This window comes from Gossypium hirsutum, chromosome A12 (assembly GCF_007990345.1).
Source record: "Gossypium hirsutum isolate 1008001.06 chromosome A12, Gossypium_hirsutum_v2.1, whole genome shotgun sequence".
In the NCBI taxonomy this organism is placed as follows: Eukaryota; Viridiplantae; Streptophyta; class Magnoliopsida; order Malvales; family Malvaceae; genus Gossypium; species Gossypium hirsutum.
Window position 1 is genome coordinate 94712250 of NC_053435.1, and position 21727 is coordinate 94733976.

The window sequence follows — 21727 nt, forward strand, 5'->3', positions numbered from 1 at the left end:
ATGTCACCTGTAAACTGCTACTGAATTGGCCAAAAACTTGTTTTATCTGGTTTGGAAATTTAATGAATAAAAAATTTAAATCTGTTAATATGCTATGTTATTGAGGATACTTTGGTTCATATATGGAAACTAGTCTTTGGCATTTGAAGATTGGATGTGTACGAATCAATTAAATCTTTAGAATGTGGAGATGTGACCAAGATAATGCGACTGATTTTGGAGAGTATATCTTCTAGTGCTTTTATTTTTATTGTTATTAATATAATAACTATTTTCAAGGTGTTACTTTTTATTCACTTAGATTCTATTTTAACAAGTTGAAATTGAATTTATGCTTTGAGGCTTGTATATGTTTTGTATAAGAGTTTAATAAGTGCATTCTAATATGTTCATTGCGGAATCTTGTACGTAAGAGAGTGCAAACTGATATTGTAAACATGGTTGAGTGTTTAATGCCTAAATTCTCAATGGGAGGATTTGGAGGTAAGTTTTCTAGTCTTTAGGTACAAAGGTGAGTTCTTTATACTTTGTGAGTGATAGAGTGTGATTCACTTGTTGTGTTACAGATTAAAAATAGTAGAATTACTTACTGAGTTTGCTTCATAAACATAAGGAAACTGAACTGTGTAAACATACTTTTGTGTTTTTAGAGTTTTTGTTTGCATAGTTTTCACAATATCAAGCCGCAGCAGCCAGCAATCTAGCACTTCCATTAAATTTCCATTTTAAGCAAATAGACAACTTAAGATAGCAACACTCAGGATGTCAACCCTCAATACATAGAGATGCAATGAATCATGAGAGAGAGATGGCAATGGCAGATGAAATGATAATGAGCATGAGAAGAAATGCTGAAGCGAAAGAGCTAATTAGTGATCCAGACGCGCACTCACAGAAGGAATCCAACTATTGGCATATTGATAACCAATTCGTATTAGCATTCCCTTTGTATGCTAAATACACAATAGATGTGGCAGCTGATGCACCAACTGTCACCAATCCTAGCATTGCCTAGTGTTAAAAGGTGGCAACAAACAACATATGTACGTTATCCGGATGAAATATGTTAAAAAGTAGCAACAAACAGCACATGTAAGTTACCAGATGAAATACAGCAACATGCAAAAGTACCATATGTTATTCAGATGAAGTATTTTTTTTGTGTGACAGGCGACCTGTATCTAATCTGACAACTTTTTTGCCTGGATAAAGTTAGTCAACCTAAGCAACTTTAGACAGTCAGCAAGTTACTATTGAGCTATTTTTGTGCAAGTTACTTTTCAGAAAATTTATTGCTCTTTCAATGTAATAGTTTAATATATGTACATTTTATCTTTAAACATTTTGATGAATGAGAAAAGTCAACTCAAGTTTCTCCTTCAACATCTGAGTTTTGCTTCTGTTTTTATTTTTCAACACAAATTTTAGTTCTTTTATTTTTGTTTTGTGATCAAAAACCCAAAAAATGGTATCAAGAGCCTATTGTCTTTGAGGGCATTGGTTGTGATTTGTTTGTGAGAAACTAGTGTTTGAAAGAAAAGAAGCAGGAGCTGTTTTTGTTGGCTTGTTTGGTTGCTGCAAAGATGGGTATTTCACCACCACCACCACCTATTTTTGCTGGTGAAAACTATAACATTTGGGCTGTGAAAATGAAGACATATCTACAAGCACATGACCTGTGGAATGTTGTTCTAAATGACACAGAGCCACCTCCCTTGAGAGCTAATCTGACCATGGCTCAAATTAGGCAGCATAGTGAGGACACTGACAAGAAGTATAAGGCCATGTCGTTCCTTCAGAGTGGAGTTTCAGATGTCATCTTTACAAGGATAATGGCTTATGACACTTCAAAGCAGGCCTAGGACAAACTCAAGGAGGAGTTTCAGGGGTCAGACAAGACCAGGCAGTAACAACTGATAAACTTGAGAAGGGACTTCGAGAATCTAAGAATGAAGGACTCAGAGACCATCAACCAGTATGCTGATAGGATTATGGCCACAGTCAACAACATAAGACTGCTTGGAGTTGAGTTTAGTGACCAAAGGGTGGTTGAGAAAGTCATAACAACCTTACTAGAGAAGTATGAATAAAAAATTTCTTCTTTAGAAGACTCGAGGGACCTATCAGCCATTCCCTTGACAGAGTTGATAAATGCTCTCTATACACAAGAGCAAAGAAGAGCAAACAGAATGGAGGAGCACTTTGAGGGAGCTTTTCAGGCCAGGAATAGAGAAAGCTCAAGCTCAAGCTCAAGCTCAAGTTACAAAGGCAAGAAGCCTTGGCTAGAAAAGAAAGGGAAAGGCAAGAAGGATGCTACCAAAAAGAAGTTTCCACCTTGTGCTCATTGCAAGAAGACTACTCATCTTGAAAAATATTATTGGTACAGACCAGACATTTAGTGTAGAGGTTGCAAACAGCTTGGACACATTGAAAAAGTGTGCAAAAATAATCCAAAAGCACAACCACAGCACCAGAACCAAGCTCAGGCTGCTGAGGATGTGGAAGCACTGGAAGAGCATATCTTCACAGCCTCTTGTTTTGTAAGCTCGAGTAAGGTCAGCAAAAATTGGCTGATTGACAGTGGATATACTCATCATATGGCTTCAGATAAAAGTATGTTCAGGGAGCTAGACACCAGTTTTGTGTCCAAAGTCAGAATCGGTAATGGTGAGCTTTTAGAGGCCAAAGGCAAGGGCAAGGCTGTGATTTGTACTTACTCAGATAACAAGACTATCTCTGAGGTTCTTTATGTACCTGGCATTGACTAAAATTTGCTTAGTGTTGGTCAGTTGCTGGAGAAGGGTTACTCCCTTATTTTTAAAGGAAAAACATGTATGATCAAGGACTCTTTTGGTCATGAGCTAGTGACAGTAGCTATGTGTGATAGATTATTCATTTTAGATGTGAATCAGCTACAAGCTAAGGCACATACTGTTCTAGCTGATGAATCATGTTTTTGGTACAAGAGAATGGGGCATGTAAACTATAAGTCACTAAGCTTGCTGCACAAAATGAGCTTAGTTGAAGACATGTCCAGGATCGAGCTCAAGAATGATGTATGTGAGGTTTGTCAACTTGGCAAGCAGACCAGACAGCCTTTTCTTATCAACAAAGCTTGGAGAGTTCAAGAGAGGCTCTAACTGGTTCATACAGACATCTGTGGACTTATAAAGACCACCTCTTTGAATAGAAGCAGGTACTTTGCACTATTCATTGATGGTTGCACCAGATTTTGTTGGGTGAGTTTCTTGAAACAAAAGTCAGATGTGGCTGATTTCTTTTGCAAATTCAAGGCATTGGCTGAGAACCAAGTCAGTTGTAAGCTGAAGTGCATAAGATCAGATAATGGAACTGAATATATGTATCAAAGGTTTCAAAAGATTTGTGATGAAGGTGGGATTCAACACCAATTGACAACCATTTACACACCACAGTAAAATGGTGTCTGTAAATGGTGTCTGTGAGAGGAAAAATAGGACAGTCCTCGATATGGCCAGGTGCCTTCTATTTGAGGTCAATATGCTTAACAATTTTTGGGTTAAGGCTGTAAACACATCTGTCTACTTGTGGAATAGGCTACCAACTAATGCAGTTAGGGGTAAAACACCCTTTGAAGCCTAGTTTGGACAAAAACCAGTTGTTTCACACTTGAACGTGTTTGGTTGCTTGTGCTATGTATTAGTGCCAGCTGAAAAAAGAACCAAGCTCGAGAAGAGGTTCATGCCAGGAGTGTTTGTTGGATATAGCAATGTGAAGAAGGGATAAAGGGTCTTTGATCCATTGACCAAAAAGATTGTAGTGAGCAGGGATGTGAAGTTTAATGAAGCAAGCCACTGGAAATGGGATGGAACTAATGCAAGTTTGCTTGAAGTGTACCAAAATGATATTGGCTTGCAACATACTGAGATTGAAGTTAAAGCTGAAGATGATTATGATGATGTACCTGTTAGAGGCACTAGGACACTAACAGACATCTATGAAATGTGTGCTGTAACCATGGTTGAGCCTTCCTGCTATGATGAAGCAGCAAGAGAGAGCTACTGGAAAGAAGCTATGGAAGTTGAACTGAGAATGATCCATAAGAATGATACTTGGGAGCTGGTTGATAGGCCAGCAAACAGAAAAGTTATTGGTGTCAAATGGGGGTTCAGGACTAAGAGCAATGCAGATGGGTCACTGAACAAGCACAAGGCTAGGCTAGTTTTGAATTTATACAGTCAGCAGTAAGGGGTTGATTTCTTTGAAACCTTTGCACCTGTTGCAAGGTTAGATACCATAAGGCTATTATTTGCCTTGTCTACTCAGAAGCAATAAAAGTCCATCAATTGGATGTCAAGTCAGGATTTCTGAATTTCTTAAGGAAGAAATCTTCATAGAACAACATGATGGATTTAAGGTTGCTGGTGAAGAATACAAAGTCTACAAGCTCAAGAAGGCTTTGTATGGTCTAAAACAGGCTCCAAGGGCCTGGTATGACAGGATTGATGCATACCTATCAAGGCTGGGATTTGAGAAGAGCATCAGTGAGCCTACACTCTATGTGAAGAAGGCTGAGAAAGAAACCTTGTTGATAGTCTCACTTTATGTGGATGACTTATTAGTTACTGGCTGCAGAAATGAGTTGATTGAGGATTTTAAAAAGCAGATGTAAGATGTGTTCGAGATGACTGATCTTGGTTTGATGACCTACTTCCTTGGTATGGAAGTGAATCAGAATGAGCATGGCATTTTCATAAGCTAGTAAGCATTTGCACTGAAAGTTCTAAGAAAATTCAGCATGTCAAAGTGCAAGCCCACTAGCACTCCTGTTGCAATAGGAGAGAAACTGTCAAGCACCAGTGAGCATGATCGAGTGGATGAAAAGGGGTACAAGAGTTTGGTTGGTTGCCTACTCTATTTAACAGCAACAAGGCCAGATATTATACATGTTGTTAGCCTTCTCTCGAGGTTCATGCATTGCTGCAACACAGCTCATTTCAACGCTGCTAAAAGAGTCTTAAGGTATGTCAAAGGAACTTTAGACTATGGTGTGATGTTTGAGAAAGCTGAAGAATTGAAGCTGGTTGGTTATTCAAACAGTGATTGGGTTGGCTCAGTTTATGATATGAAGAGCACATCAGGATATTTCTTCACTCTAGGTTCAGGAGTTTTCAGCTGGAGTTCAAAGAAACAACAGACAGTAGCTCAATCCACTACAGAGGCTGAGTATATTGCAGCTGCTACTGCTGTTAATCAAGCAATTTGGCTTATAAAGCTGTTGGATGATTTGAATGGTAGTCAAGCAGAAGCAACAATGATTAAGGTAGACAATCAGTCAGCTATTGCAATAGCCAAGAACCCTGTGTTCCATGGAAAAACGAAGCATTTCAAGATCAGATATCACTTTGTGAGGGAAACAGAATTAACTAAGGAAATTAGCTTGGTTCATTGTTGTTCGAGGGATCAGCTTGCTAATATTTTGACCAAGCCATTAGTTGCTACAAGGTTCGAGTGTTTAAGGAAGGAAATTGGAGTTTGCTGTTTTGTAGCCAATGAGGAGTGTTAAAAGGTGGCAACAAACAGCATATGTACGTTATCCGGATGAAATATGTTAAAAAGTGGCAACAAACAGCACATGTAAGTTACCCGGATGAAATACAACAACATGCAAAAGTACCATATGTTATCCGGATGAAGTATTTTTTTGTGTGACAGGCGACCTGTATCTAATCTGACAACTTTTTTGCCTGGATAAAGTTAGTCAACCTAAGCAGCTTTAGACAGTCAGCAGGTTACTATTGAGCTGTTTTTGTGCAAGTTACTTTTCAGAAAATTTATTGCTCTTTCAATGTAATAGTTTAATATATGTACATTTTATCTTTAAACATTTTGATGAATGAGAAAAGTCAACTCAAGTTTCTCCTTCAACATCTGAGTTTTGTTTCTGTTTTCATTTTTCAACACAAATTTTAGTTCTTTTATTTTTGTTTTGTGATCAAAAACCCAACACCTGGAAAACAAAAAAAAAATTGCATGTTTGTTTAAGTTCAACAGTGAAAAAACTATGAACTTGGAAGGCCCAAAATTAAAGGTGATAAACTTCACCGTGTCAAACGTGACCAAAACAATTCAACTGTGTTTGGCTGCTCTCCTGATGATATAGTAGAAAGAAAGCGGAAGAGAAAACACAAGATAGGCATAGGCAACTGAATTGGCAATCACAAAAAACCTGTTAAAAAAAGCATAGGCATGTCAAGAAAGCTCAATATTTTTACCAAAAAACGTGTTTACGACATAAAAACAACTCACGTGAACATGGGAAGATCACTATATTTGGCATTCAAAAGGATGGAATTGAGGGAGTAATGGAACAGTTTCTTCAGTAGTACCCATGGCCATAGCACTCCCTAGTGTTCCTCCAGTAGCAAGGAATCTGAGTATGAATTCTAGTGTAGCAACCCCATTGATGTTGGAGTTTACTGGGGTTGCCTCGTTGGATGTTTCACCGGATTCACCTGCTATTCCCTTCATGCTATTCAACTTTCCAAGGTTTCTATTAATTAATGGGTGAAACTAGGTTAAGCAGAGTGGAAGATATTAACATTTATACTACTTTGTATGCCTAAGCAAATCTGGATTTTTCTGACTGTACAAGTAAAAAGCAAATCAAATTGGAAGTTAGGTTAATTTGCTGAGCTTGAGATACTTGGCATTTGCTTCCGTAACATGTCATGTCATTTCTTAAATCCTATTTATTTCTACCTGCCCCTACTTGCCTCAAACCTCAATATACGACTGGGAACCAAAATCATATACAAAAAGTTATTAAATTACAATATAGTATATAACACGAATTTCCTAATGTAGTGCTGCTGTCTGCAATAAGCTCCTATACAATATGGTATAAAAATCAATGTCTAGAAGGCTTGAATTGTTCTTATTTAGCATGGGTTTATAATATTGAGGAACTTACATTTTTTTTTCAAAGTATTTACTGTTAATGTCTTTGGGTACTATTATAAGTATTCTCTTTACAGTTTGAAAACTTCACCATGGATCGTTAAATTGAGAGAATATGTAAATATTACAGAATAAATTTTTAATTTTAAAAAATAAAAATTAAATTAATAAAATGTGTAAATATTAAATGTTAAATCAAATATTATATCGAATCACATTAATATTTCGTTTGGTGATTAGATAGTTTTTATCTGTGAAGGGATTAGAATGTAAAATTAACTTAACGGAAATGACTAAATTAACACATAAAAAATCAGTCACCGAAATAAAAACATGTTAAAATTTAGGTTATTATCTAATTAATAGTTTACCTAGTATTAATAGTAGCTAACATATATGTAAAAAACGATGTTATAATAATACATGATTGGCAACAGAATAATAAATTATTAATTATGTACCACATGGTCGTGTAGTAGTCCGTGTGGGTCACACGGCCATGTGGAATGGATCAACCCGTGTGGCTCTTGTAGCTTGCTCCGTTTTTTTTTAATTTCGCTCATTTGTCGCTTCTTTTGCTTCCAAGTGCTCTATTAAGCATCAAAATATAAATTTAAAGGATTAGAAGCATAAAATTCACAATCAACAACGAATAATCACCTAAAAACGCATCAAAAAATGAGGTTAAAACATGTTACTTTCAGCACTTATCAAGTTTTAAGTATTAAGCTTAGTGTTGTTTTGCTATCGCTTTCAACTAACAATCAACGCGCCCCTTTTTCTCATGTCATTTTTAGCCCATCTATTAATGCTTGAAGCTCTACCTCTAAAACTGATCTAACACCTATATTGCGATCATATCCAAACACCCAACCTCCTTTTAGACATCTCACTAAACCACTGTAGTTGCACGGCCTGCTTTTACGTCAACTCCACCATCCATATTCGGTTTAAACCACCCAATCTGTAGATTTTCCCATTGAGCATATGCTTGTTGTTGCAAATTGGAGAGCGAGCGCGTCATCACCCTAGCCCAAGATAAACTAGCCATGACCACTTCTTTCGTACTAAGATGTTGATATGTGAAGATAGTCAAATCTCTTCCTTTCTACAATCTCCATAAAGTATCTGCAAAAACAATCTCCCATTGTTTCCCCTTAACCAAAATTTTTGGGAATCAGTATTTAATTATATTTATAAAAATATTAAATAAATTTAGTATATTATAATTTGATAATACAATTACAAGTCATTAATACTAATAATATATAACAATTTTTAAAAATCAAATGTACTCATGAGTACTATTATTTAAAAATTTGATTGAGTTAATTTCACCTATCAATTAGATCTCAATTTGATTGTGAAATTATAAAAAAATCTTTGAACTTTATAAAGCTAACAAAATACTATTTTATGATTATTTTTATTCTTTTAAAATTTTATATAAAATTTTTAAAAAATAAATACGATAAATTTAAACCCAAAAAATTACATTATTATTATGTTCTAAACTTTATTATTTCAATCAAAATTACATTTTAATATATATTTTTAAATTTGTTACTCTTCTAAATTTAAAAACATATTAATATTATCTATAAAGCAAAACTGGCCATGGAAACGTCAGAATCCATCGATTTCATGTTAGGATATTATTAAATAATCATGGTTGGTCCAGTGGAGTTGTTTCTATAAGGTAAAATTCTTATTTATTATTTATCTTATAACAAAATATAGTACATGTATTGGTCTAATAGTTAGGGTATTTATTATTTCAAGTGTGGCTTGAGTTCGAGTTGCATTAGCCACGTTACTAGGGGTGTTCAAACTTTGGTTAAATCCGAATTAACCAACTGATTAACCGATCAATTAATGGTTTTTTAAAATTTCGGTTATTAGTTAATTTGGTACAAAATTGAGTAATTAATCAAATTAATCGAACTTAATAATTATGTAGTATTTGAAGACTTAAAATTTTAGTTAATTCGGTTAACTTTCAAGACAAAGAACATCAATAATGTATATTCTTTATATGTTTTATACTTATTTTAACAAAAAGATAAAAACATATAAATTTCAGTTAAATTCAGTTCATTTTTTTTAATTTGTTCGATTAACGGTTAAAAAATTATACAATCCTATTAATTCGATTAATTCTAATTTGATTTGATTAATAACCGAATCGATCGTTTGAATACCCTTTAGGAATTTATCCTCCTCTGCAATTCAACCAAAAAAATTATAGTAGAATAAAAAAACCTTTATTCTTGTATTTTCCGCTTGTATATATAAGTGGTTGGCTGTTGGATTCTTTGGGGTTTGAAAGAGAAAGGTGCTTTGCCTTTCCATAACATAAAATTCATGGTTATCTGCTCAGCTGAGGCCCTACATCACTTTCTTTTTCCATCTACCATTTCAGTATGCCCGTAGGATCGGGTTATCGTTGAATTTCGGCATTTATGATCCAACTATATCTATAAATATAAATATAAATTAATTCAACTGGGGGCACCCATTTGCTGATGCTCTCAGAATATATAGTAGAATCTTTCATTTGCAACTTTTAATTCTCAGAATATTTATTGTAGTAGCAAAAGATGAGGAATACATAAGTGGAATCAGATTATGATTTAATTTACAAGTTGTGTCATATCACAGTCTCGCATGAAAACCTATCGTAATAACACTTCTGGTGAAAGTAGAAAAAAAGGAAGAGTCAACTGCAAAGTGTTTTGCATGATTTGGGTTCAATATATCAATGGCTGAGATAGCATAGAGTAATGAAATGCTATACATTGTCATTTCTCTTTCATGTGTTTTCGTGGAAGTGGAGCGATCGAGACAAGGCAGCAGGGTTAGCCCGCAGCATTGAGAATGTTGTTAGTCTGTAATTTCTATCATCACTGGTTTTGGATTGGAAGCCATCGAAGATACCTCCTGAATTGGTGTTCTTGGTTTTAATCCGAAGTGTCGCCAGCATAGAGCTTTTTGCAGTCTCCTCAGTATCATCATCAATCCTCAAAGCTTTTGAATTGGAAGAAGCTCTTCTTTCTGATATATTACTGTCTGCTGAGGGCTTTCCCTTTTCGTCCCTTGAATGTTTTCCCAGAAATGGCCAAGTTGGAGTTGGACTTGAGCTTTCAGTATTTGGAGCGCATTGGTTGATGGAAGCTGACGATAGGGTAGCCACTGGAACAACCGATGGGCGATATGTTGGTGATGAATAGAAGGATGCTGGAAAGCCAGGACGGTAGAGAGTCGACGGAGGCAAACGTGGAAGACTGAATACTGAAGAATCCGAACCAAATGTGAAAACACAACTATCACCACTTGCTTGGTTAACAGCACTTGCTTGAGCTCCAAGGATAGCTTCGGAGATCATAACATGATGGTAATGCAAAGAGGAAGAAGAGCTCTTGGTCTTCCGACGACCGGCACCGACCGGCACGTTTCTCATGGCTCCTCCGTCGGTCCAGTATCTTTGACAGTTCTTGCAGAAATGACGCGGCTGGTTCACGTTGTAATTGTTATAGTAGCAAAACTTGGTTTCTTTGCTATTACATCGGGGACATGGAAGTATCTTATCAGGCTTCTTCAATGTCTTTTCTTGTGAGTTATTTGTCTCACTTTTTTCTTCGTTCTTAGAGCTTTCAAGCGATGAAGGTTTTCTTTCAGATAAAGGGACTCTACTGCCACAGTCATCCTCTTCATTTTTTTCCTAAAATCCAGAACTTCAAACAGTTAGGGGCTAATTTAAGCCAACGGAAACTCAAATGCAAGCACAAGTTAATTTCATTTGTGTTGACTTGGTTTTCATGGTTAACAACAAGGAGATCATTCAAACAGGGACTCTGTAACATAGAACTTCCAGGGAAAACTGAAGTATCAAACAGGGAATCCTACCCAACACTATATATATTTTTATGATTATTTTAACTGCAAAAAAGTCAGTCATGTATGGCCAATCATTGAAACTGAACTGAACCCTCAAGTTAGGAAATAAATTATCTGTAGCTCAAAACAGAGCATGTTCATTCCGCGGGGGAGGGGGGGTGCTAGAAAGAAGGTGTAATAACAGTAGAACTAGAGTACAGCTTGGCAACTTACTTGAAGATTAAGAAACAAAAAATAACGTTTTGCTCAGTTGCGTGGAAGCAATCGGCATTAACCTGAAATGATTGTTTGAAACTGCAAGAAATAACATTTCTCGCCGAAAACTCAAAGCAATCAGCCCAAGCAAATAAAAAAAATGAAATTATCTTTTTCAATGTTTACAAAATTCAGTGTCTGAACTAAATTTGATTAGATCAAACCCAAAACAGAATTTCTTTTAAACTATCAAATATATATAAAAGAAAAAAAAATTGACTGGAAATTTGAAAAGCTTAATGGAGATGCAAAAGGGTGCTAAAAAGTTGAATCAACCCATTTATAATTATGAACTTGTAAACAATGGGTTGCTCTTGGAATTCCCAAAAGCCTAAACCCAGTAAGAATTGCAGTAAAAGCAAAATACAGAACCCAGTCAACAACACGATTTTGTTAAAAATCTGGGAGAAAAATAAAACCAACGCAACCCACCAATGATTTGCAGTTTGTAGTCAAGTACTTGAAAAAATAGCATATATCCCAGTTCAAATGGAAGAATTATGAAAAAAAATATATTACCTTGTCTTCGATGGGAGCCTGAAGTTGAAGCCCGTGATTAGAATTCATGGCACCTAAAGAATTAGAGGAAGAAAGAAGATATCTGTTAGAAGAATCAAGGACTAAAGTTTCATCCTGGTTGAATCTCAGTAATGGAATCATCTTGCCAAACAGCTTTATAGAAGAAGAATCATTAAGTTCAGACATGGTTGATAACTTGTAATATTATTTCCCGACTAGAGCAAACCTTTCTTTTTGTCAGAAAATCAATTTCATAGAGGTTTCTGTTAGTGAGTTTAATCGAGGCAGAGGGAGACTAAGGTGGCCAATGGTGTTGGCTTAAACAAAGGTGGGGAATGCCAAATAAGCAAGAGAGGCAAAGACAAATGAGAGCCACAAATTTTGTGGACTTTTAAGATCTTTTCATGCTGTTATATTCCTCCACATTGCTGAAAAAGATAGTGCTTTTTGTTTTGTTATTTTTTTTTTGGCGCCTCCCTTTTTTCTGCCATTCCAGATGCCCCCCTTCCCTTAGTCTTGTTCATTTACCTAATACTTGGCCCTTCTCTTCTCAAATTCTGTCTTTCTTTCATCAAATGATAGCCTTCACTGACCAAAGTAACTTAAACATCTTACTTTCTTTTAAGCAAAATTCTAACACTATTCACCTCAACTTTACTTAATCTTCCCTCCTATTGTGACTAGAAATTTTTTATCTTTATGATTTCTTTTTCTTGCAAGTCTTTAAGAATTTTAATAATTTTGACTCTTTTTCCTACATATATATATATTATTAATTGCTCCCACTTCCCACATTAAGTGTTGACAAAATATTTAACTAGAGATGATAACACAATTAATAGATAAATCAACTATGAAAAGTAATTAGGTTTATATCCACTTTAAAATGTAAAATATGATATATAACATTAACTCTAGACATCAAAAATTATTAAATTATTAATAACTTTATGTTTTGATCACTTAATTTTAAAAAATTATAAAATAGTCACCCAATTATTTGAAATGTTTCATTTAAGTCATTGAACTATTTGAAAGTTTTTATTTAAGTCTGGTTAGCGAGCTCCAAGTGACGATTCAACGATCGATATGGTAAATCAGTACCAATCAATAAATAGAAGAATATATCTTAGATTCATGTTGATCTGATGGTTAATGTCAAAGATCAAAGAAGAAAGTTATTTGGATTTTACTTTGCAAATTCTCATGAAAAATCCAAACTATAAAATATAAGGAGAATGAGAGCTTTTGATTGATGCAGGTGGTGCAAACAGAATAGACCATATAATAATATTTTAATAACTCATTAACTTAAATGAAAACTTTCTAATAGTTTAGTGACCATTTTGTAACTTTTTGAAATTGAGTGACCAAAGCATAAACTTACTAATAGTTTAGTGACCTTTGATGTAGTTTACCCTTTTTTAACTAGGCTTGTCCTAAAACTTGTTTTTTAGGTATGTTTGATAAACTAAAAAAAATAAGTGTCCAAAGATTAAGTATTGAATTTAAGTTCTAAAATATGTTTGATATATTACTCGAAATTAATTATAGAATATAATTAAATTGTTTTATAAATACAGATTTTAAATTAAAAATTATATTTTATATTTTATCCTTAATTTTTAAACTTTCACCTTATTCCAAACAAATGTAAAATTTTTATAGGATAATATAATATTAAAATAAAATTGAATTAATTGAAATATTCTTCATTAAGTGATAAGTAGCTCTTATCTACTTATCATTTTCCACACTCTTTATAGAAAATTCTATTGGGTTATTTTTATTTTGGATTATCAAACATGTATAAAAATTTAAATTATTGAAAATATTAATTTTCGATTAATTTAATTTTTCAATGGTTTATCAAATGAATGCCTTACTTTGCTTAGAGCTTGTTTGATAAATTATTGAAAAAGATCAATTTAATTTTTTTGTAATTTATTTTTTAAAACACATTTGACCACCCACAGTAAAAATTTGTAGATAGATTTTTTCTAAAAAAATTAAACTTAATAAGGTATACCTTCAAATTTTTTTAAATTTATTTCTTTTAAGATTATATCATCCTTTATAAATTTTTATTTTATTTCATTTCATTTTAAGATTATATTATCCTTTATTAAATAATTCAAGGGTAAACTATATTAGTAGTCACCAAACTTGTAACACTCTTAACCCGTATTCGTCACTAGAATAGTGTTACGGAGTATTACAAGACAACACAATAGTAAATCATTCAAATCATACATTAATAAAAATAATCAAATTGCTTGGACCTTAAGAAACTCAAATACTAACCAAAATACAAAATCAAAATGACATTAATCGGGTAAAAAACACATCAAAACCAACCTAATATGTGCCTAACCAATGTACCCTCATTGGTACGACAATTATATATAATTTAATATCAAAATACACATTAATTCAATTCATCAACTCATTCAAGCAATACCAAATCAAAATATCTAACAAAATTACCACAAACACAACAAATCAAATATGTGTAAGCCACACATGCTAGCATAACAACTATACCTCATTCTCATACCCTTTGCAAATTGGTTATTTGCACAAAATATCATTCATAACATTTACATAAGCCAAACATTAACCAAAATAGCACAAGAGCCTATACATGCCATATAATCCGAATTTAACGTTTCAAAAACTACCGAGATAAACTGGATAGTGTGACTTGAGTGCCAGTCCGATCGTCCAACCTTCCGAAAATCTACAATGATATTAAACAGCACAAGTAAGTTTAATGAAGCTTAGTAAGTACGATGAGATAAACAAAAATTTTACCTAACTAACTATAATAAATCAAATAATAAAAAATCATCCATGACAATACTCTGTCATTCACAACTTCAATCGAAAAATACATCTGTATTCAAATCAATACAAAAATAAATAAGATGTCTTTCAAATTCATTAAATAAATCACCTTACCGAGATTTTTCTATTCGAAGAACAATTTACGAATAAGAGTACATCGTCAACAGAAGCTCATAAGAGCTGGTCCTCCCAAATAAGCCAACAGAAGCTCAAAAGCTTAACAGAAGCTCGTAAGAGCTTAACAGAATCTCATAAGAGCTTAATAGAAGCTCATAAAAGCTGATCCACCCAATCACGCCAAACAGAAAGTAAAACATGAGAGTTCGCAACAAATGCTGAACCCCGGTTTACTTGGGTAAAATGTCGATATCTTCCTTCAATACCATCTCTACTCCAAACCCTTGTCATACACCAGATCACGGATGTACTCAAATCCCGTGTTCAATTCAAACTGAATATCCAATTTAATATTATAATTCAAACAATAATTCATTTCCAACAATAGAATATATGCATAATACCAATTATCAATTTATACAAATGTTAAATTTTAACCGTACGAAGTTACCAGACTGAATTGTAGTAATTGCAGAAGTTCAAAGACTATTCCTTATTTTTCCTTTTTCACGAGTATCTACGGGATCTTGGTCTAAAATATAAAATTACTCATTTATTAGTATATATTTCATTTCCAATCCATTTTACAATTAATACCTTTTTATTTTTTGAATTTATGCAATTACCCCAGACTTTTACAATTTTTGCAATTTAATCCCTTAATTAGTTAATCTATCAAATTAACTAATTTTCTCAAATCAATAATCTATCCAAATATTCTAGCCCTCATACAGCCCCTAATAAACCTAAAATTCACTATAAAACCCTAATATTTTGACATTTTTACAATTTAATCCTAAAATCAATATTTAACAAAAAATCACTTTACAAAATCATCACACAGCACAATCAAAGCTCCAAATCCATGTTATTCATCACAAACATCTAATATTTATCAATGAAAACTTCCAAAATTTTTAACAGAATAAGAAACGAATGTACGGGTTAGCTAGACCTAGTTGCAACGATCTCAAAAATATAAAAATGAAAAGAAACTGGCAAAATTTGCTTACCAAATCATCAAACCAAAGTTGGACGAATACTAAGCCCTAGCTATGGCTTCCTTTTTTTAACAATTTTGGTGGAAAAACAAAGGTTAAAGAAGATGATGCTACGTTTTATTTGTTTTATTTTTCCTTTAATTATTAAATTACTAATTTAACCTTTGTTATAATATTAAAATCCACCCATTTAATGTCCACCTTTGTCCATTATTTTTAATAATGGTCTAATTGCTAACTAAGTCCCTTTTCCTCATTCAATAAACCATTTAATCACTCAAATCAAATAGTGACTAAAGTTTATATCTTTTACGATTTAGTCCTTTTTAATTAATTAACTATCGAAACGTTAAAGTTTTTCAATGGAACTTTAATACCACCTTAATGACTCAGTTTATAGAAATGAGGTCCCGATACCTCACTTTCTAAAACCATTTGACCTTAGGGTCTTACCACTTGAACCTAATAAATCGTTATAAAACATAAATTACCAAATCAAAAACTTTTTTTAAAACCATATTTGACTCGTAAATATTAAATAATAATATTTACGAACTTACTTGCCAGATTTGGTGGCCTTGAAACCACAGTTTCCGACACTACTGAAAAATCAAACTGTTATAACTCTCCCCCCTTAGGAAATTTCATCCTCGAAATTGTTACCTAAAAATAGATTCAGATATTGTAATCTCATTGATTCTTCGATTTCCCATGTAGCTTCTTCTAAACTATGTTGATGCCACAATATTTTTACTAACAGAACTCGTTTATTCAGCAATTCTTTGACTTTCTGAGCTAAAATTCTCACTGGTTCCTCCAAATACGTCAAATCTGGCTGAAGCTCAATCTCACTATGAGGAATCAGATGCGAAGGATCAGATCTGTACCGTCTCAACATTGAAACATAAAACACATTATGGATTTTCTCGAGTTCAGAGGGCAAGGCTAATCTATAAGCTACATGGTAGATTCTTTCAACAGTTTCATACGGTCCGATAAATCTCAGACTCAGCTTTCCTTTTCTTCCGAACTGTAACACTTTCTTCCACGAAGAGACTTTTAAGAATACCCGATCCCCAACAGCAAATTCTATATCTTTTCTTTTCATATCCGCGTACAATTTCTGATGATCAAATGCAATATTCAAACTATCCCGAATAATCCGAACATTATCTTCAGTTTTTCAAACCGAATCAACTTCCACTATTTTGGGTTCACTCAGCTCAAACCAATACAATGGTGTTTTACATTTTCTCCTGTAAAGAGCTTCAAGCGGTGTCTTTTTTATACTGGATTGATAACTGTTATTATATGTGAATTCAACCAACAGTAAATATTTTTCCTAGTTACCTTCAAATTCGAGTATGCAACATCTCAACATATTTTCCAGAATCTGAATCACTCGTTCTGATTGCACGTCAGTCTGGGGATAAAATGCTGTGTTGAAATTAAGCTTAGTGCCCAGAGCCTAATGAAATTTGCTCCAAAATCTCGATCTAAATCTCGGATCTCGATTTGAAATAAAGGATATCGGAACTCCATATAATCTCACAATCTCAGATACATATAGTTCCGCTAATCTCTCAAGTGTAAAGTTTGTTTTGACTGGAATAAAATATGTCTATTTAGTCAATCTGTCAACAATCACCCAGATCGAATCTTTCTTTCTTGGAGTTACAAGTAAACCAGATACGAAATCCATCGTGATTCGCTCCCACTTCCATTTAGGAATCATAACAGGTTGTAGTAAACCCGATGGTACCTGATGTTCTGCTTTCACCTGCTGACAAATCAAACATTTAGCTACAAATTCACAAATTTCTTGTTTCATACTTGGCCACCAATACTGTAACACCCCTAACCCCGTCCCGTTGTCGGAATAGGATTACAGAGTATTACAGGTCATTACAGTACATTTACATGTAAAACAAGGATAAATGCAACATTATACATCTAAATATAGCTTTAATGGGCCCACGGTACTTAATAAGAACATTTAAAACAAATCGGGGCTCGATCAGAAGCTTAGAAAATTTTTTCGTGAAATTTTAAAATTTCTTCCTTTGAATAGTACAACATGCCAGTGTGGCTGGTGTGACACGCCTGTGTGGCTGATGTGACACGTCTGTGGTAAGCTAACCGTGTGGCTCACACGGCCTGGGCACGCCCGTGTCCTCTACCCTTGGAGCTCTCTGACTTGTAGCTTATAAATCAACTAATTTCACACGGCCAATACACACGCCCGTGTGCTCAACCCGTGTGGCAACCTGTTTGTAGCATTTTAGGTGCAGGGGACACACGGCCTAACAACATGCCCATATGCAAGCCGTGTGTCTCACACGGTCTAGTCACACGCCAGTGTGACAAGCTGTGTAGACTCAAATGAACCTTATAATTCAAATTTACCAACCCTACAAACCTTAAATATCAAGCAATTTAAGATTCAATCTTTTAACCAATCCAAAATATGATAAAAACATACTTAACACTCATTAAAACCATCATACAATAATCTAGCACATATATTCAATATTCATTAACAAAACAACTTCAAATTTTGCATTTAAGTACCATTCAAAGCAATTCATAGTGGACTATATTATAGCACTCACATTACATTTTTTAACTATCTATTAACATTCTTCACTAACATCAAAACAACCTAGGTACATGCCATTCTTTAAGACAAGAAACTTCACAAAGTATTTGAGTTCGGGAGTTGGCTCGAATGCTGAGATATTAGTTACTTTGTACCTAATCTGCGCACGGAAACAAACCGTACGCTGAGTACACACTCAGTGGTATTTCTATAAACTAATGCGTAAAACAATAATAAGTTATGTATATGCATTGTAACTTAAACTTTTTACTTTCATAATCTTAATAGCTTAATCTCTTGCCTTCATCTTATAGCTCTTAAAATGTAGTTAAACAATTCTTTATTTATTTCATATCATTTGATACCTTTTAACAATCGTATAACAATCACAGTCACATAGTCAATAGCAGTCAGTCTTCAGTACTTTCATTTACCCCTATTAACATAACTCGGACATGGACGGATACACTGATCCAAACCACACACCGGGATATCATATAGTGTTTCATTGGCCGAAGCCGGAATACACCATAAGGGTAACAGTAACAGTAACAGTTAGGTACAGAGTACCTCTTCGAAACAAATCCAAAACAGTAACAGTAGTCGACACATATAGTGTATCGTTGACACATATAATGTCTCATCGACACACAATCGGAATATCCCTGAACACTTCCAATCCTATGGCATGCCAACTATATCCGACTAGCCCGACACTGTTAATAGGATATTTGAATCATTTCATTTTGATACAGAAACAGTAACAATTTCCATCACATCATTTATCATACATACTAACCAATTAAAAATAGCAATTACATTTATTAAATTATTAAGCATAGTTTATAGAAATACAAACCGTAATTCTCGAGTTTATTCGATAACCTCGTTCACTTTCTCCTTTCCCTTTTTCGATGACGTTTCCGGTGCTACGTTGGCTACATAATAATTAACATTTAAAATTATCAATGTATGTTATTTAATAACACACTCTTTTATTTACATGTAACTTTTACATTATTTTCAATTTAGTCCTTCCACCATAACCATTCTTTTTCTTCAAAATAAATCCTATATTTTCATTCAATTATCACTTTAAAATATTCCAAATCTTAAAATTTACAACATTAATTATAGAATTTTCTCCATTCAATCCCTACTATTACAAAACTTATATCTCTTTTTACAATTTAATCCTTCTCCCACTTCTAACTTGAATTTCTATCAATTAAACCCATAATTTTTTTCCATTTATTCAACTTAATCAACATCTAAAAATTCAATAACTTTCTAAATTTCAACATAACTCAAATAGTATTTCTTCCTAGGATTCCATAAACACCAAAATTACAAGAAAATGGATTAAATTAACTTACCAATCAAGTTTGAAACTCTAAAACCCTAAATTTTCTTTTTCTTTTTCTTTCCCTTTTTCCTCCTTTCTTTCCCTGCTATTCGTGCCTTTATTTCTCTTTTTTCTTTATGTTTTATTTCTTTTATTTTCTTTATTCATTCTTTATTTAATCAATATGTTATAATTATATAATATAATATAATTTACTTTATATCATTATTTACTTATATAATAAGTAAATACATATATATACATACATTTGTACCAATTAAAATAATACATATGTATTTATACTTACCACACCTTGTCATCTTACGGTATAATTGCTAATTTAGTCCTTTGACTTTTCTATAGTTTCTAATTAAACTTTCACACTTAATTCAATTTAATCCTTACACTAAAGTAACCTTAATTCAAGCTAATTCATTTAACTAAAATCTAATTAATCTCTCACTTAACTTCGTAAATATTTCTAATAAATATTTATGAATCTAATATTCAAAATCTTCCAATGACCTTAAAATTTGGGTCGTTACAAATACATTTGTTTCAAATCACAATAAATCTTCGTGCTACCCAGATGAATAGAGTACATACTACTATGAGCTTCAGAAAGAATATCATTTTTCAAATCTAAATTACTCGGAACGCAAATTCTGTCGCGATAACGCAATGTACCACTATCATCAACACTGTACTCTGTACTCAAATTATTCTGAACCATCTATCGTTTCAACACCAACTTCGAATCTTCATCTTGCAATTCTTGAATTTGTTGTAGAAACAGGGGTTTCGTTCTCAACTCCGCTAATACAGAACCATCTTTATTAAGAGCTAAATAAGCGTTCAACGCTCGAAGTGCAAACAATGTCGACTTTTGACTAAGTGCATCCACAACTACATTAGCCTTTTCCAGATGATAAGTAATAACCAGATCGTAATCTTTCAGCAATTCTAACCACCGTCTCTGTTTCAAAATCAATTCTTTCTGAGTCATCAAATACTTTAAACTTTTGTAATCTGTAAACACGTGACATTTCTCGCCGTATAAATAATGTCTCCAAACCTTCAAAGCGAATACAATCACGACCAACTCGAGATCATGTGTAAGATAAATCTTTTCATGTGACTTTAATTATCGAAAAGCATAGGTTACTACCTTTCTTGACTGCATCAGTACACAACCCAACACATTGAGAAACGTATCACTATAAACAACATACACTACTCTAGATTTAGGCTGAGTAAAGATTGGGGCTTTCGTCAACATTTTCTTCAGCTGATCAAAACTCTATTGGCACTTATCTAACATGAAATGATTTTAATATTGAACTTTAGATGTTAAAAGTTCCCTCGCCGGGCCTTGATCAAAACAGTAAGTCACATTATGACGAAGAACTCTCTCATGTCACGACGTCGTTCTAAAATTGTATATTTCTTGTAATTAAATCCTATTTCTATCCCGAGCTTAGCTTTAAAGTTTACGTAAGTTCGTGCAAGACTCAAAATTGATTCCATCGTATACTAATGTATGTTTTAGCTGAATTGTAATTATTAATTGCTAAGAATTGCTCGTATTTGATTGTAGTTACTTCGGTACAGTTTGTGACATCTCGTAACTTGAACTCAACGATCGGATCAGGTAACGAAGTGTTACATCTAACTTATGAACTAATAATTTATATATTATTAATTAAACTAACTACTTATATCACAAATGAATATTGTTATTTGTATTTTTGTTTATCATGTAAATTTTATTTTAATGAAACACATGGTGAATTTTTTTAAATTTCATACATAAAAAATTCATTGTAGTGTAACCTATAATGTTTTAAAATGTTTTTGATGTAAATTGCAAATTAAACTTGTTTGATCTTTTTGCTTTAAAAAGATATAGTAATGAAATTAATTATTGATTAAAGTGATATTTGTTAATAAAAATATAATTAATATATTATTTTATTAAATTCAATTGTATTTTAGGAATAAAGCTTACTTTATTACAAAGAACTTAGTGGACAACACATAATTTAGCAAGTAACACCTTTCTAAAGTTCTACTAAAGATAATCGTCACATCAAATATAATCTCATTTAGTAATCCCAACTAGCTAGACCCATTTACCTATAATAATTTCATCTAATACATTTCACACCCAAAACCAAGCTTAGAACAAGGCTTAGATTAGACTCTACA

At 33.3% G+C, this 21727-nt stretch overlaps 2 protein-coding genes and 1 pseudogene across 3 annotated transcripts; all 3 read right to left on the bottom strand.

Moving 5' to 3' along the window:
- Positions 1-795: 795 nt before the first annotated feature.
- On the bottom strand, positions 796-6527 carry LOC107919744 (casparian strip membrane protein 2-like; annotated as a pseudogene).
- Positions 6528-9547: 3020 nt separating this feature from the next.
- On the bottom strand, positions 9548-12014 carry LOC107918695 (cyclic dof factor 1). Of its 2 annotated transcripts, XM_016848281.2 has the most exons (3): positions 11837-12014; positions 11611-11663; positions 9548-10660 (listed from the first exon to the last, which is right to left on the bottom strand). In XM_016848281.2, exons 2-3 carry the CDS (start codon positions 11656-11658, stop codon positions 9752-9754), a joined length of 957 nt encoding a protein of 318 aa, XP_016703770.2. In that variant the 5' UTR covers positions 11659-11663; positions 11837-12014; the 3' UTR covers positions 9548-9751. The 2 variants fall into 2 exon arrangements, with proteins under 2 accessions (XP_016703770.2, XP_016703768.2); XM_016848279.2 differs by having other exon boundaries at positions 11611-12010.
- A 4195-nt stretch (positions 12015-16209) lies between these two features.
- LOC107919348 (uncharacterized) lies at positions 16210-16683 on the bottom strand. The gene has a single exon (XM_016848822.1). The coding sequence runs from the start codon at positions 16681-16683 to the stop codon at positions 16210-16212; it is 474 nt and encodes a 157-aa protein (XP_016704311.1).
- Between the last annotated feature and the right edge of the window lie 5044 nt (positions 16684-21727).